At 44.2% G+C, this 16,493-nt stretch overlaps 1 protein-coding gene across 1 annotated transcript in view; it reads left to right on the top strand.

Annotated features, from left to right (window-relative positions):
- The window catches only part of itprid1 (ITPR interacting domain containing 1), a 176,335-nt gene that overhangs the window by 99,677 nt on the left and 60,165 nt on the right, over positions 1 to 16,493 (top strand). Inside the window, exon 12 of the mRNA XM_085993776.1 lies at positions 4,096 to 4,164. Coding sequence (XP_085849902.1) covers positions 4,096 to 4,164 — 69 coding nt within the window. The remainder of the gene's footprint in view (positions 1 to 4,095; positions 4,165 to 16,493) is intronic.

The following is a 16,493-nucleotide window of genomic DNA, read 5'->3' as shown; positions in this document are numbered from 1 at the left end:
ATCGACGTTCAGCTGACTGGACTGTAGCTGCCGGGTTTATCCCTCTCCCCTTTTTTGAACAGGGGTGTAACATTTGCAATCCTCCAGTCCCATATCCAAGGAGGTTGGAAACACTGTGGCCACAGCCTCTGCTATTTCCACCCTTACTTCCCTCAGCAACCAAGGATGCCCCTCACCCCCGCCCCCCATCTGTACTGGGTGACTTTTCTACTTTGAACACTGCCAACCTTTTGAGCACCTCCTCTTTATCTATTGTTAACTTATCTAATTTCTCTATCCTCTTCTCTAGCGAAGCCAGATGTAAAGTACTCATTTAGTACCTCAGCCATGTCTTCTGCCTCCACAGGAAGGCTTCCTTTTTGGCCCCTAATCAGCCCCACCCTTCCTTGGACTATCCTTTTACTGTTTATATGTTTATAAAATACTTCAGTGTTCCCTTTATGTTCTCGCTAATCTTTTACATAGAAACATAGAAGATAGGAGCAGGAGTCGGCCATTCGGCCCCTCGAGCCTGGTCCGCCATTCAATGAGATCATGGCTGATCATCCAAACTCAGTACCCTATCCCTGCCTTCTCCCCATATCCCTTGATCCCTTTAGCCTTAAGAAATATATCCAACTCCTTCTTGAATATATTTAATGAATTGGCCTCAACTGCCTTGTGTGGTAGAGAATTCCACAGGTTCACCACTCTCTGGGTGAAGAAATTCCTCCTCATCTCAGTCCTAACTGGCTTACCCCTTATCCTTAGACTGTGACCCCTGGTTCTGGACTCCCCCGCCATCGGGAACATCCTTCCTGCATCTAGTCTGTCTAGTCCTGTTAGAATTTTATAAGTTTCAATGAGATCCCCTCTCATTCTTCTAAACTCCAGCGAATATAAGTCCAACCGATCCAACCTCTCCTCATATATCATTCCTGCCATCCCAGGTATCAGTCTGGTGAATCTTCGCTGCACTCCCTCCATGGCAAGAACATCCTTCCTCAGATAAGGCGACCAAAACTGCACACAATACTCAAGGTGTGGTCTCACCAAGGCCCTGTACAACTGCAGCAAGACATCCTTGCTCCTGTACTCGAATCCTCTCGCTATGAAGGCCAACATACCATTTGCCTTCTTAACCGCCTGCTGCACCTGCATGCTTACTTTCAGCGACTGGTGCACAAGGACACCCAGGTCTCATTGCACTTCCCCTTCTCCCAATCTATTGCCTTTCAGATAATAATCTGCCTTCCTGTTTTTACCACCTAAGTGGATAACCTCGCATTTATCCACATTATACTGCATCTGCCATGCATCTGCCCAATCATCCAACCTGTCCAAATCATACTGGAGTTTCTTGGCATCCTCCTCACAGCACACATGACCACCCAACTTTGTGTCATCTGCAAACTTGGAGATATTACATCTAGTTCCCTCGTCTAGATCATTAATATATATTGTGAATAGCTGGGGTCCTAGGACTGATCCCTGCGGTACCCCACTAGTCACTGCCTGCCACTCGGAAAAAGACCCGTTTATTCCAACTCTTTGCTTCTTGTCTGCCAACCAGTTCTCTATCCAAGTCAGTACCTTACCCCCAATTCCATGTGCTTTAACTTTACACGCTAATCTCTTATGCGGGACCTTCTCGAAAGCCGCCTGAAAGTCCAAATACACCACCTCCACTGGTTCTCCCTTATCTATTCTACCAGTTACATCCTCAAAAAATTCCAGTAGATTAGTCAAGCACGATTTACCTTTTGTAAATCCATGTTGACTTTGTCCGATCCTGTCACTGTTTTCCAAGTACTCTGCTATTACATCTTTTATAATGCTATTACATCTTCTCTTATACTCTCTTTCCCCTTCTGATTTTCTTTTTCAATTCACCTCTACTTTCTGTATTCTGCTGGATTTTCTGCTCTACCAAACATTGCTGATTTTATATGGAAGATGGTGGCTAGAAGTAAGTAGAAAACATACTGGAAGCAGCATTGCGGTAATCGTGCGCACCCAGCCTGTCAGAGTGTAGCCTCATGCCCCTAACTCAACTGTCTTCAGATGAGGGCCTGAAGCCCCCCTCATCACCAAGCTTGAATCGAGCTTAAAGCCAGTTTTGTGCAGCTCTGCTTCCAGTTGGATGGGACTATGTGCTGGAGAACCAGCCAGAGAACCAGATTACCCCTGCACTAGAACGAGGGGTCACAGTCTCAGGATACAGGGTAGGACATTTAGGACTGAGATGAGGAGAAATTTCTTCACTCAGAGGGTGGTGAACCTGTGGAATTCTCTACCACAGAAGGCCGTGGAGGCCAAGTCACTGAATATATTTAAGGAGAGAGATAGATAGATTTCTAGACACAAAAGGCATCAAGGGGTATGGGGAGAGAGCGGGAATATGGTATTGAGATAGAGGATCAGCCATGATCGTATTGAATGGCGGAGCAGGCTTGAAGGGCCGAATGGCCTACTCCTGCTCCTATTTTTCTATGTTTCTATGCACTTTATAGAAATCATGCCCCACGCTAAACTAAGCTAAGCTCCGTCTTGAGCAATCATATGTGGGATGCAATTGTGCTGTGTATTCGCACATGAATGTCTAATGCATTGCAATTAAGTTCTTTTGCCTGCTTCTTTAGACCTATGTGGTTTTTTTTAATTCTACCAATGCAATCACATTGTGTGAAACTAACTGCTTGAAATCCATGCACTCCCACCCTTTTTATAAATAGCATGCAAAAATACATTTGGAGTACTTCTTGGTAAAAGCAGTGTACAGGAAACTCTTTTTTATCCAGCACCGACGGGACCAGCGTGGTGCCGGTTTATCAAAAAGTCCAGATTACAGAGAGGTATAGTAAAAGGTAAGAGAGCCCGTACACAGCAACAGACCCAGGCTTCCCTGTTGCTTAGCAACAGGTGCAGGAACCCCGGCCACAAGTTCGAAGCGTCCCTGTTGCTTAGCAACAGGTGCAGGAACCCTGGCCACAGATCCAGGAACAGCCACTAATATGAAGTAAAACTTACCTGAACCTACTCCTGAATTTTGCCGGTTAACAGAGATTTCCGGTTATTTAGGTGCCGGTAAATCGAGAGTTTCCTGTATATGGCTATAAGACACTCAGCTCAGACAACAGGCCAAAACCGGATGGGTGGAAATCCCAGGCACCATCATATATGTCATATTGAGTTAGGGGGCACAAGGCTACACTCTCACAGGTAAGACTGGGTGTGCACCATTACTGCAATGCTGCTTCCAGTGTGGTTTCTGCTTGGCTTCAGGAGCATTAAGAGAATTTTTCAGGTTTATTAATGCTAGCCACCACCTTCCAGAGAGGGCACGACTGGGTGGCACCACCATAATATCCCGGTTATTATCCGTGATTGACAGCCAGCCATCCTGAGAGCTCATAAGCAGCTTACCATTGGCTGAATGCTTACAAACTTTTAGAGGTTGAAATTTGCTCTGTGTGCTATTTTTCACTGCACTGGTTAACAGCTAAAAAACATTACTTTATGATGTTGCATAAAGACACAATGCACAATGTTAACAGTGAACTAAGATAGCACATAGAGGAAGTTCAACATCTCAGACTTGACCTCACTTCTAAAACAATAACATGGAATAGCGTTTTATAATAATTGAAAGATTTCATTCGAGCAAATGTTATGATTTTGCACTCCCGGTATAGAGCTTCACGTGTCAGACTTCATCGCGTGTGATTCGTGTCATTTTCATTGTTTAATTGTGGAAAATCAGGTAGGCACAAATGGGACATGGTGACCTGAGTGCCCAAATTCTCGATACGCGCCCCCATTATACGAAGCTCTGTGCCAGGACTGCTAAACATACAATTTACCCTCATAATTTTGATCCTACTGTTAATCTTTCCAGTAGAAACTAGGGTAGAATATAATGATATGACACAACATCATTCCTCATATAATGATATTATTATAAGAAAAATTATTAATTTTGGAGGGATTTTGCAAGTGTATCAAATAATAAATATATTATACTTTAAAGATTTATGGCAGTGAGATTGTACCAGTAGAGGTATTTTTTCCAGTTATAATCAGCACATACAAACATTAACCCCATCACATTTACAGGTCCTGTTTTATGCAGACGGAGCATCAGGATTTCAAGAACATATATCTCCTAAACACAACTGGCACAAGGTAAGAATTGCAGGAATTAAACCGTTTCAGATCAAACTATGTGAGTAATGGGCAGTCCTGACCTATTGAACCAATCAAAGGTGCATTTACAGGGCCTTGATACACATTTCTTAGATTAAAGCCGAACAAATTAGTTTCTCTTTCTGGGTTAGGAATTTAAAGTTCAGTTAGCCCAAGCCTGAATTAGTCAGGCTTGAGCTAATTTAAGTTTAAATCCTCCAGAATATTTCAACATATTTACACTGTTAAGTTGTTGTTTAAACATATGGACATATCCTGCAATATTTGGACAGGCAGACTGTGAGGATCAGTGCAGGTCGCACGGACGGCAGTGTTTTATGTGTAATGTGTCCACTGTCTACCTTGTCCCTGCGCTTAAACCTCAGCATTGTGCCTAATTGGTTCTCAGCTAAAATGTGCTACCACTTTCTCACCACCAAGAGGAGACACGTTGAGAGGCAACCCACCTCTCAGCCTGGTTGACTGATGTGATATTCATGAAGCAGGTGGTGGGTAGATTCAAGCTTCAGTCAGTGTTAGGACTCAATTCTCTAACTGCAGGCGTGTGAAGCAGTTATTTAAAATCCTATGCTGCATAGTCTGTAGTTTATTTTTGAAAATGGGTTTATATTTTGTACCAAGACTGTAATGGTCTGACTGAGCTCACAAGCTAATGTACTTCTAGTGGAATTAATTGCCCACCTATTTAACACAAACGTACCTATGGAATAAATTTGTGTGATATGATTTTCACTTCTGCAAACTAGTACTATGACTCATGAAAATCAAATTCAGACTGTTGAGTCAGGAAAGCATCCATGGGTTGACCTATTTATAAATTGTTTAAACTTAAATTGTTAAATGGATAGTAAATGAGATAGTGGTATCACTGATTCATTATGACCAAGGTAATAATATGACTGCTTATCCTGATAATAATCAGGGCTAGCGTGATTTCCTTAAATCATAAACTGCAATATCTTCAATTTTTCATTTAAATCTTTAGATCAGGCTTCTTGAATTGTTGCACTTTGCACTTCATATGGTTTCTATGGTAACTTGTATTGTACATGTTTGTATTTTAATTGAGGGCTGTGGTTTTTTAAAATCCGAACAATGTGTTTAAGAATATTTGTGGTTGGAACGATGAGGTGCATTATTTTGTGAATAGAGGTGCTGATGATTTTGTAGGTAAGGGATTAAAAACTGCAGTTTTAAACAAACGCTCTTTTTTTTAACTTCAGAGGATCATTTTTCCAAGTGCACGCTCCCAGTGTGGAACCTCACCTTCTGGGAGCGTATATCAGAACGTCGCTTGCATTGCAGCCCGTGATTTGTTCTCCGTTAAAAATAAATTGATGGAACATCATGGTCTGCAAAAACAATATATAGCCCCTGGCATTTGAGACTCCGTGCTGCGAGCAGACAAGCGGAAGATTCACCTTCAGGAATACTCGGGCTCCTGAGGGGGATTTTGTTTTGAAGCTATGAGGCTGGATGCCAATATTAGTTAGTGATAGTAGCGGGTGAAAGCTTAACAAGATCATATGATGTTCCTTTATTTTAATGGAGAAGTCAGCAAGTTAGGGACGACACTAGCAGACACAAAGGGCTGGATTTTCATTGGGCCATGGAGTCGGGTTTGGAGGCGTGTGGGGGTTTAAACTCCCGAAATCGGGGGTCCCGACCCCATCCTGCCCCCAACCCGCCTCCATGCCAGTTTCAAAGGAGGCGGGTACCCGACCTGTGCTGGGACCCGCCTCCCCAAGGCGGGAAGGGGATTAGTGCTAATCCCTATTTTCATTGGTGAAGTGTGGGATTCCCGATGGCTCCAAACCATGCCAAGTTAGCGAGGCAGGCCGTCGGGATGAAGGGCTTGGAGGGGTCGAGATGTCCAGTGTTCAGGTGAGTGATGGGTGCATGAGTGCAGAGGTAAGTGTGTTTGGTCTGTGTAAAGTGTTTAAAGAAGTTCTACTAACCTTTACTTACCTTTACAGCCTTCCTTCCTTCAGGTCTCGGGAGTCCCTCATCTCACCGGCACAGAAAGCAGAATGGCCGCGAGCTGTCAAAATCTGCAGCATTCAGCTTTCTGTTCCGGGGAGATCTCTAAATCATCCTGAGAGGAAGGAGTTAACCTGGAGTACAGATTGTCAGTGTTTGACAGCTTCAAACAGCTGTGAAACGCTGATATTTCATCTGTCAAAAGGTCTTGACAGATGAAATTTCAATCTGTGATGTCACCTGTTGCCGGGTGGTCCTTAATTGGCCTGCTGAGCCCGCTGGGCGGGCTCAACAAGGTCAAGCAAGTTAAAATCGCGTGGGTTGGCTGGAACTCGATGGAGGCGGGACTACAACCCCGAAAGTTGTAGTCCCGCCTTCTACCCGCCTCCTCAATGAAAATCCATCCCAAGGAGCCTTGGAAAGATATTCAGTATTCGCCAACTGATATTAATTTCTAGCCTACAGTGAAATATAATTCTCCGTCATCGGCCTCTTACACTGTTCCAATGAAGCTCAACGTAAGCTCGAGGAACAGCACCTCATCTTTCGATTAGTCACTTTACAGCCTTCTGGACTCAACATTGAGTTCAACAATTTCAGACCATAACCCCTGCCCCTATTGTTTTTTTAACATGCCAGCTGTCGATCATTCTGCCATTGCCATTTACACTTCATCTAGAGTCATCTTTTGTTTCTTAACTTGTTCCATTATCATCTCCTTTTGCCTTGCACCATCATCCCTTTTGCCTCTTAATCTCTCCTGCCTTCCATCCTATCACAGACCTTCCCTTTTGTTCTTTCCTCCCCTCCCCCCTCTCCCTGCCACTACACTTGCTTAAAAACCTGTTCCATCTCCAGCTTTTTCCAGTTCTGACGAAGGGTCATTGACCTGAAACGTTAACTCTGTTTCTCTCTCCACTGATGCTGCCTGACCTGCTGAGTGTTTCCAGCATTTTCTGTTGTTGTGTGTGAAATATAATTGATTGACTGTCCTAGCCAAAACACACAAATGTCTGGTCTTGACACTGGGAGTCATGGGTCAGGAACTGATGCATGAAACCAAGAGGGTAGGTTTTGAAATGCTTCTTTTTAATGCCAGTCACACCACATTTCTTGTTAGTATTGTTTTTGTGACACTATTGTACTTTGTGAATTGGTTGGAAAGCTGACTCCAGCAGGGGCACTGGGGAAGGTTTGTGGTCAGGACAAGGAAGGAACAGATCCACTTGCCACCTCACAGAATAATATTGTGTGACAAACCACCCTAGCTGAAGGAATAGAGAGCCATATATCCAAGTTTGCTGACGACACTAAGTTAGGTGGCACAGTAAGTCGCGTAGATGGGAGCAGAAAGTTACAAAGGGACATTGATAGATTGAGTGAGTGGGGAAAACTGTGGTGGTTGGAGTTTAGGTTGGGGAAGTGTGAGGTCATCCACTCTGGACCTAAGAGAGGTAGAGCAGAGTGATTTTTTTTAAATGGTGAAAAGCTAGGAACTATGAAGGAGCAGAAAGTTGTTATCGGTAGCAGCGGCGGGAAAGCGCGGGAAGCGCCATATCGTTGCTACAGAGAGAGAAAAAAAAAGAAGAAAAAAAAGCGCGGGAAGCGCCATATCTTTTCTGAAATGCCTAAATCTGGTAATATTGAGGCTTTTGATGGCGAAATAGAAGGTTGGACCACATACGTGGAAAGAGTAGAGGTTTATTGCACTGCAAATGGAATAACAGATGAAAAAAAAGCTTCAGTACTTCTGAACTTAATGGGCGCGAAGACATACGGGCTGTTACGAAATTTAATCACTCCAGCCAAACCAAAGGACAAGACTTTTAAAGAAATTGTTGATACCCTGCAGGAGCATTTAAACCCAACACCGCTGCTGATAGCGGAACGATTCAAGTTCTTCAAGAGAAATCAACACAAGAATGAAAGTAACGCTGATTACCTAACCGAATTAAGAAAGCTATCAAAGTACTGCCAATTCGGAGCAGGACTATCGGATTATCTTCGAGACAAATTTGTTTGCGGTCTCTTAAGTGAAGGAACAAAAAAAAGACTGCTTTCTAAAAAAGATTTAACATTGGACAAAGCTTTCAGTATGGCTGTATCATACGAAGCAGCAGCAAAAGGAGCTGCAGAGATACAACAAGAGACACAGGACTTTGGCACCCATAAAATGACACAGGAGTTCGGAAGATGTTATCGCTGCGGCAGATCCACCCATAACCAGAGGGACTGCTGGTTCAAGGGCAAAGCATGCAGGCAATGTGGTAAGATTGGACACATTGCACGGGTATGCCAATCTGGACAAAATAAATCCACTGACAGAAAACAAAAAATCAATAAAGAAAAGTACAGGAAGGTACAAATGATGACGGACAATAGCTCCGAAGACCAGAATAGCGATAGCGACTCCGGAAACAAGAGACTAAGCTGTCTCAAATTACATAATGTACTTGCCAAAGAGGATTACCAAACCATTTGGGTTACCCTCACAATAGCAGGGTCCCCAGTTAAAATGGAGCTAGATACAGGATCAGCTCTAACCGTAATAAATCGACGAGATTACGAGAGGCTATTTTCGCATATACCTCTAAAAGACACATCCATTATCTTAAAAACATATACGGGGCAGAAAGTCTACCCCAAAGGAAAAATAAGGGTGCCTGTGGTATACAACGGCAAAGAAATACAAAAGTTGTATTTATACATTCTACAAGATGGTGGTCCACCGTTGTTGGGACGTGAATGGATAAGGAAGATACGTTTAGACTGGCACTCCATTCAGGCACTGACGGTGACCAGTAAGGAAAAAAACAATGATGACATCATACCTGAACGATTAAAAGACATCTTGGCCAAAGCCAAAGAAGTGTTTCAAGAGAAACTAGGAACCTTGAAAGGCATCACCGCCTCAATAAAAGTGGAAGATACAGCAATTCCAAAATTTTTTAAGGCAAGACCGGTGCCATACGCAATACGTCCGGCAGTCGAGGCAGAGCTGAAGAATTTGGAAAAGGCAGGCGTATTATCCAAAATAGATTGGAGCGAATGGGCAACACCCATCGTTCCAGTCATGAAAAAAACATTGAAAAATAACTCTGAGGAACAGAAAAAAATTCGCATCTGTGGGGACTTTAAGGTGACTGTAAACCCGGTCCTTCACACGGTACAGTATCCTCTTCCGAGGATGGAAGATATTTTCGCCTCACTATCCGGAGGGAAACGTTTCACAAAAATTGACTTGGCACAGGCATATCTACAGATGGAGGTTGAGGAGACCTCTAAAAAGTATCTCACAATAAACACACACAAAGGCCTGTACCAGTACAATCGACTGGTTTTTGGAATAGCATCAGCTCCAGCTATCTGGCAAAGAGCTATGGAGCAAGTCCTGCAAGGGATTCCGGGGACTCAATGCTACCTAGACGACATCCTTATAACAGGAGAAAACGACAACGAGCACCTTGCCAATTTGGAGCAGGTGCTCACTAGGCTGAAAGAACGAGGCCTACGAGCAGATCGCCCCAAGTGCGAATTTTTCCAAAATCAGATATCATATTGTGGCCACATAATTAATAAGGAAGGGTTGCATAAGTCACCTGAAAAAATTGAAGCAGTTATAAAAGCCCCAGCACCTGAAAATGTTTCACAATTAAGGTCATTCCTGGGATTAATAAATTACTATCATAAATTTTTACCGAACTTATCAACTATTCTACACCCTCTTAATGATCTTCTACAGACAGGAGTGATTTGGAAATGGAACGAAGACTGTAAACGTGCCTTCCATAAATGCAAAGACTTAATCACATCCGAGAAAATTTTGGCTCATTACAACCCATCACTACCAATCAGACTGGCGTGCGATGCATCCCCTTACGGCATAGGAGCGGTATTGTCCCATAGATTCCCTGATGGTTCGGAACGGCCGATAGCTTTTGCGTCACGCTCATTGAACTCAGCTGAGCGTAACTATGCCCAGATAGACAGGGAAGCACTCAGCCTGGTATGGGGAGTGAAGAAATTCAACCATTACCTACACGGACAAAAATTTACCTTGCTGACTGACCATCAACCCCTCATCTCCATATTCAACCCTAAAAAAGGTGTCCCATTATGACGGCACAAAGACTACAGAGGTGGTCCCTTTTTCTAGGGGCACACCAATACAACATTGAATACAAAGGGTCAAAACAGCATGGGAATGCTGACGGTTTATCACGCCTACCGTTGCCAACGATAGAAGAGGCACCTACAGTAGACCCAGTAGAGATATTCCACTCTACCATAGTGGAATGTCTACCGGTGACAAATTCTGCCATTGAAAGGGAGACAAGAAATGACCCTACTCTCTCACGGGTCTACGATTTAACAGTGAAGGGATGGCCAGCACATGGTGAACCACTGTTGCCAGCATTCTCGCAAAGAAGAGAACAGCTGTCAGTGTGCCGAGGAACCTTGATGTGTGGATCCAGAGTGGTGATTCCACCCAAACTCCAGGATAAAGTGCTAAAGGAGCTTCACGAGGGGCATCTGGGTGGAGTGAAAATGAAGAACCTAGCTAGGGCGTTTGTATGGTGGCCAGGTATCGATGGAGACATCGAAGACATGACCAAGAGCTACCTAGGATGCCAGAAGGTCCAAAATGCTCCGCCACAGGCCCCTCTACATCCATGGGAGTGGCCCTCATCTCCCTGGCAAAGTGTGCACATCGACCTTGCTGGTCCATTTATGGACTCAATGTTCTTAATCGCAGTTGATGCACACTCCAAGTGGCCGGAGGTAATAAAGATGTCCTCCACCACCACGGAAAAAACCATCACAGTATTAAGGACCATATTTGCCAGGAATGGGCTGCCGGAGCAGATATGTTCTGATAATGGACCGCAATTTGTGTCCGAAGAATTCAGAAAGTTCTTAAAGAACAATGGGGTAAAGCACTACACGTCCGCCCCATACCATCCCGCCACCAATGGATTGGCTGAAAGGTTTGTCCAGACCTTCAAGAAGGCCATCAAGGCCATGGGTAATGAAGACATAAAACTTCAGCACAAGGTGGATAACTTCTTATTTGCATATAGGAATGCAACGCATATGGTTACAAACCAAACTCCCACCATGATGTTCTACAATAGAAACCTAAGATGCCGGCTGGATTTGGTCAAGCCCAACATCCGAAGGGACGTGGAGAACCGGCAGTTTCAGGGCATGAATGAAAGGCCAACTAGGGCCTTCCAGATAGGCCAACCGGTTTTGGCCCGGGACTACCGTACCGAGAAATGGCAGCCTGGAACTATCTGCACACGATTAGGACCACTGATGTATACCGTGGACATCGGAGACAGCATAATAAGGCGCCATGCTGACCAGATCATCAAGTCATCTGAAAAGGGACAACCTACACCACCACTCTATACATCTAACGATGAACCAACTCCTGTCTTCAGTGTCTTTATCTACACATGGACACTACAGAAAGATTTCGGGATCCAAAGACAGAAATCACTAAAAGCTAATGAAAAGGTACAAAAAATAATTTAAAAGGCTAATGGAATGCTGTCCTTTATCTCAAGGGTCCTGAATACAAAGGGGTGACAATTATGCTGCAGTTGTTTAAAGCTCTGGTTAAACCACATCTGGACACTGCGTTCAGTCCTGGGCCCCGTACCTCAGGAAGGATATATTGGCCGTGGAGGGGGAGCAGCGCAGAGTCACCAGATTTATACCGGGGCTAAAAGGGTTAAATTATGAGGACAGGTTGTGCAGACTGGGCTTGTAATCCTGTGAGTATAGAGGATTAAGGGGTGAACTAATTGAAGTGTTTAAGTTGATTAAAGGGTTACAGTATAGTGGTGAAAGGATATTTTTCTGACTGGAGAGACGTATGCGGTAGGGTCCTCTAGGCATCGGTATTAGGGCCATTGCTTTTCGTGTTATCTATAAATGACCTGGACTTGGGTATAGGGAGTACAACTTTGAAGTTTGCAGCTGACACAATGTAGTAAATAGTAAGGAGGACAGTAGCACACTTCAGGAGGACATAGGCAGACTGGTGAAATGGGCAGACACATGGCAGATGCAATTTAATCGGATGAGTGTGAAATGATGCACTTTGGGAGAAACAACATGGAGAGGCAGTATAATCTAAACAATGCTATACTGAGGGGAGTGCAGGAATAGAAGGACCTGGGGGTGCATATTCACAAGTCTTTGAAGGTGGCAGGGCAAGTTGATGAGACGGTTAAGACAGTGTATGGGATACTTGGCTATGTAAATAGAGACATTGAAGACAAATGCAAAAAATCATGCTAAACCTTTACAAATCACTGGTTAGGCCTCAGCTGGAGTATTGTGTAAAATTCTGGGCACCGCACTTTAGGAAGGCCTTGGAGAGGGTGCAGAGGAGGTTTCCCAGGATGATACCAGCGATGAGGGACTTCAGTTATATTGAGAGATTGGAGAAGCTGGGATTGCTCTCCTTAGAGCAGAGAAGATTAAGGGGAGACCTAATAGAGGTATTCAAAATTATGAAGGGTTTTGATAGAGCAATCAGGGAGGAACTGTTTCCTCTTCCAAGTTGGTCAATAACCAGAGGGCATGTTTAAAAAAAATTGGAAAAGAATTAGAGGGGAAATGAGGAGAATTTTTTTCACACAGAGGGTTGTTAAGATTTGGAACACACTACCTGAAAGGGTGGTGGAAGCAGATTCCATAGGAACGCTCAAAAGGCAACTGGACATGTACTCGAAGAGGACTAATGTGCAGGGTTATGGGGAAGGAACTGCGGTGTGCGATGAAATTGGGCAGCTCTTTTAAAGAGCGAGCACAGGCACGATGGGTCGAATGACCTCCTTCTGTGCTGTAAGATTCTATGATGCTATGACTTGATAGGATCGATAGAGAGAAAATATTTCATCTTCACCTTCCAAAATTCTATGGACTCTGGAACAGTTCCCATGGATTGGAGGGTAGCTAATGTAACCCCACTATTCAAAAAAGGTGGTAGAGAGAAAACGGGGAATTACAGACCGGTAAGCCTGACATTGGTAGTGGGGAAAATGCTAGAGTCCATTATAAAAGATGTAATAGCAGAGCACTTGGAAAACAGTGACAGGATTGGACAAAGTCAACATGGATTTACAAAAGGTAAATCGTGCTTGACTAATCTACTGGAATTTTTTGAGGATGTAACTGGTAGAATAGATAAGGGAGAACCAGTGGATGTGGTGTATTTGGACTTTCAGAAGGCTTTCGATAAGGTCCCGCATAAGAGATTAGCGTGCAAAGTTAAAGCACATGGGATTGGGGGTAAGGTATTGTCTTGGATAGAGAACTGGTTGGCAGACAGGAAGCAAAGAGTTGGAGTAAACGGGTCTTTTTCCGAGTGGCAGGCAGTGACTAGTGGGGTACCGCAGGGATCGGTGCTAGGACCCCAGTTATTCACAAAATATATTAATGATCTAGACGAGGGAACTAGATGTAATATCTCCAAGTTTGCAGACAACACAAAGTTGGGTGGGCATGTGTGCTGTGAGGAGGATGCAGAGAAACTCCAGTATGATTTGGACAGGTTGGGTGATTGGGCAGATGCATACAGATGCAGTATAATGTGGATAAATGCGAGGTTATCCACTTTGGTGGCAAAAACAGGAAGGCAGATTATTATCTGAATGGCAATAGATTGGGAAAAGGGGAAGTGCAACAAGACCTGGGCGTCCTTGTGCACCAGTCGCTGAAGGTAAGCATGCAGGTGCAGCAGGCGGTTAAGAAGGCAAATGGTATGTTGGCCTTCATAGTGAGAGGATTCGAGTACAGGAGCAAGGATGTCTTGCTGCAGTTGTACAGGGCCTTGGTGAGACCACATCTTGAGTATTGTGTGCAGTTTGGTCACCTTATCTGAGGAAGGATGTTCTTGCCATGGAGGGAGTGCAGTAAAGATTCACCAGACTGATACCTGGGATGGCAGGAATGACGTATGAAGAGAGATTGGGTCGATTGGGCTTGTATTCACCAGAGTTTAGAAGAATAAGAGGGGATCTCATTGAAACTTATAACATTCTAACAGGACTAGACAGACTAGATGCAGGAAGGATGTTCCCGATGGCGGGGGAGTCCAGAACCAGGGGTCACAGTCTAAGGATAAGGGGTAAGCTATTTAGGACAGAGATGAGGAGGAATTTCTTCACCCAGAGAGTGGTGAACCTGTGGAATTCTCTACCACAGAAGGCCATTGAGGCCAATCATTAAATATATTCAAGAAGGAGTTAGATATATTTCTTAAGGCTAAAAGGATCAAGGGATATGGGGAGAAAGCAGGGCCAGGGTACTGAATTCGGATGATCAACCATGATCTCATTAAATGGCGGAACAGGGTCGAGGGGCCGAATGGCCTACTCCTGCTCCTATCTTCTATGTTTCTATGTTTCTATCTGGTGGGGGAGTTCAGAACAAGGGGGCATAACCTTAAAATTAGAGCAAGGCCGTTCAGGGGTGATGTCAAGGAGCACTTCTTCACACAAAGGGCAGTGGAGATCTGGACCTCTCTCCCCAAAAAGTTGTTGAGTCTAGATAAATTGAAAATTTCAAATCTGAGTTTGTTAGGTAAGGCTATCAAGGGATATGGAGCCAAGGCAGATAAATGGAGTTAAGGACACATGGCTCGAGGGGCTGAATGGCTAATCCTGTTCCTATGTTCCCACCTCCCCATTGTTTCTCGCTGCCTAAAGCTCGTCATTGTCCCAGTGCCTTCTGTTCAATCAGTTTCTAAGTTTTCTTCTTGGCAAGCTGGTCAACAAGCTGCTATTTGTGCAACTCGTTCATTGGTCAACTTGCCCCCATTCTCCCAGCCTCAAGACTCTATTATGAAATGATCCACCCTTCCTTAATATTCCATTGGACTAATCCCTAGAGGGGGAAAAATTCTATTGCTAGACATAATTGTGCCAGAAACAGCCAATTGTGACCCGTCGAGAATAAAGTCTCTGGTTTCAGTTTCAGGACTAGACAGACTAGATGCAGGAAGGCTGTTCCCGATGGTCGGGGAGTCCAGAACCAGGGGTCACAGTCTAAGGATAAGGGGTAAGCCATTTAGGACTGAGATGAGGAGGAATTTCTTCACCCAGAGAGTGGTGAACCTGTGGAATTCTCTACCACAGAAGGCGGTTGAGGCCAATTCATTAAATATATTCAAGAAGGAGCTAGATATATTTCTTAAGGCTAAAGCAATCAAGGGATATGGGGAGAAAGCAGGGATAGGGTACTGAATTTGGATGATCAGCCATGATCTCATTGAATGGCAGAGCAGGCTCGAGGGGCCGAATGGCCTACTCCTGCTCCTATCTTCTATGTTTCTATGTAATCACAATGGTGTAGATTTTGACTTTGTGCGATATTGAATCAGCAGCCTGTTTTACATCTCTCCCCAGTTTTTATGACATTAACTTCAAATAGAATGACCCCAATATGTGCATAGTCAGTGCAGAATGTGTTATGTGATATCATGCCGACAACAACTTGGATTTATACAGTGCATTTCTAACTTGGAAAATATCCCAAGGGGTTATATGAAGGGAGGGGATGTAGAATGGATTAAAGGAATAAATGAATGGTCAATGAGCTTTGGTCTGAGAACGGGGAAGTGATCAAAATCATTTACCATGCCAAGTTATTTGCGCTACCAAAGATTCCAATATACTGAATTCCTGATCTCAGCTAATGGAGCAACAGAGAAGAGATAGGTGCTGCTCACAGGAAAATTCACCTCCTAATAAAGAGTCTCAAAGCACTATTGGCTTTCTGGACACGAGACGGTGGCATCATATAACGGTCTCAGTGTCATGTGGCAGAAGCCGAAATCCAGGCCCAATCCACACTCATTCACCAGACTGATTCCTGGGATGGCAGGACTGTCGTATGAGGAGAGATTGGGTCGACTAGGCCTGTATTCACTAGAGTTTAGAAGAATGAGAGGGGATCTCATTGAAGTGTATAAAATTCTGACAGGGCTAGACAGACTGGATGCAGGGAGGATGTTTCCCCTGGCTGGGGGGTCGAGAACGAGGGGTCACAGTCTCAGGATACGGGGTAGGACATTTAGGACTGAGATGAGGAGAAATTTCTTCACTCAGAGGGTGGTGAACCTGTGGAATTCTCTACCACAGAAGGCTGTGGAGGCCAAGTCACTGAATATATTTAAGAAGGAGATAGACAGACTTCTAGACACAAAAGGCATCAAGGGGTATGGGGAGAGAGCGGGAATATGGTATTGAGATAGAGGATCAGCCATGATCATATTGAATGGCGGAGCAGGCTCGAAGGGCCGAATGGCC

This window comes from Somniosus microcephalus, chromosome 7 (assembly GCF_052327205.1).
Source record: "Somniosus microcephalus isolate GS21.2 chromosome 7, FLI_Smic_1.0, whole genome shotgun sequence".
Taxonomy (NCBI): Eukaryota; Metazoa; Chordata; class Chondrichthyes; order Squaliformes; family Somniosidae; genus Somniosus; species Somniosus microcephalus.
Note: the sequence above shows the minus strand (reverse complement) of the source record. Positions and strands in the feature narration are given on the sequence as shown.